General features: G+C 71.0%; 1 protein-coding gene across 1 annotated transcript in view; it reads left to right on the top strand.

The window, feature by feature from the left end:
• The window catches only part of CEL (carboxyl ester lipase), an 11,462-nt gene that overhangs the window by 7,401 nt on the left and 2,997 nt on the right, over nt 1–1,064 (top strand). Inside the window, exons 4-6 of the mRNA XM_004677862.1 lie at nt 38–160; nt 306–503; nt 857–1,059. Coding sequence (XP_004677919.1) covers nt 38–160; nt 306–503; nt 857–1,059 — 524 coding nt within the window. The remainder of the gene's footprint in view (nt 1–37; nt 161–305; nt 504–856; nt 1,060–1,064) is intronic.

Genomic DNA, 1,064 nt, shown 5'->3' with positions numbered 1-1,064 from the left:
CGGCCGGCCGCCCACACGCCGCTCTGGCTGCCCGCAGGGACCCTGAAGGCCAAGGACTTCAAGAAGCGATGCCTGCAGACCACCATCACGCAGGGCAGCTCGTACGGGGAGGAGGACTGCCTCTACCTCAACATCTGGGTCCCCCAGGGCAAGAAGGAAGGTCTGCCTCCCCCACCCCGCTCTTCTGTGGGGGCCCTGCCCCGCGGCTGTTCTGGGGCTCCAGAGCCCAGCTCCCCTGAAGCCGGCAGGGAGGGGCTCCCGGAGCCGCCCCCGGCCAGGGGTCACCCGCTGCTCCCCCACCTCAGTCTCCCAGAACCTGCCCGTCATGGTCTGGATCTTCGGGGGCGCCTTCCTCATCGGGTCCGGCCAGGGGGCCAACTTCCTCAAAAACTACCTGTACGACGGAGAGGAGCTGGCCACGAGGGGCAACGTCATCGTGGTCACCTTCAACTACCGCGTCGGGCCGCTGGGCTTCCTCAGCACCGGAGACGCCAACCTGCCAGGTGTGCGCGGCCTGGCGGGCGTCAGTGGGCCGGGAGGCCCCTTGTCCCCAGCCCCACGCCCCAGAGGGCCCAGAACCCCACTGGCGGAGCCGGGCCGCCGGAAACTGGCCCGAGACGTGGGCATGAGCAGCTGCCGGCCGGACACATGCCTGAGGCCGGGGGCCCCGGCTGGGGCCGGGCACAGCCCGACAGGCACAGGGTGGAGGTGGACACTGAGGGGAGACACGCAAGAGGTGGACACTGAGGTCGCCAGGCCCTGCCCGTGGCCTGCCTCCCGGGGCCCCGCCCCCGCCACCCAGGGGCGCCTCAGTCCCGTGTGGGGGCGACCCCGGTCCTGATGCCGGCACCCCCAGGTAACTACGGGCTCTGGGACCAGCACATGGCCATCGCGTGGGTAAAGAGGAACATCGCGGCCTTCGGGGGGGACCCCAACAGCATCACCATCTTTGGGGAATCGGCTGGAGGCGCCAGCGTCTCCCTGCAGGTTTGGGGGCTGCTGGAGGGAGACCCCTGCCCAGCGGCTTGGGAGGAGGCGGGGGAGGGTGGGGCTGAGCGTGCGGG

The sequence above is a fragment of the Condylura cristata genome, unplaced genomic scaffold (assembly GCF_000260355.1).
Source record: "Condylura cristata isolate star-nosed mole 26May11 unplaced genomic scaffold, ConCri1.0 scaffold00006, whole genome shotgun sequence".
Lineage (NCBI taxonomy): Eukaryota > Metazoa > Chordata > Mammalia > Eulipotyphla > Talpidae > Condylura > Condylura cristata.
Note: the sequence above shows the minus strand (reverse complement) of the source record. Positions and strands in the feature narration are given on the sequence as shown.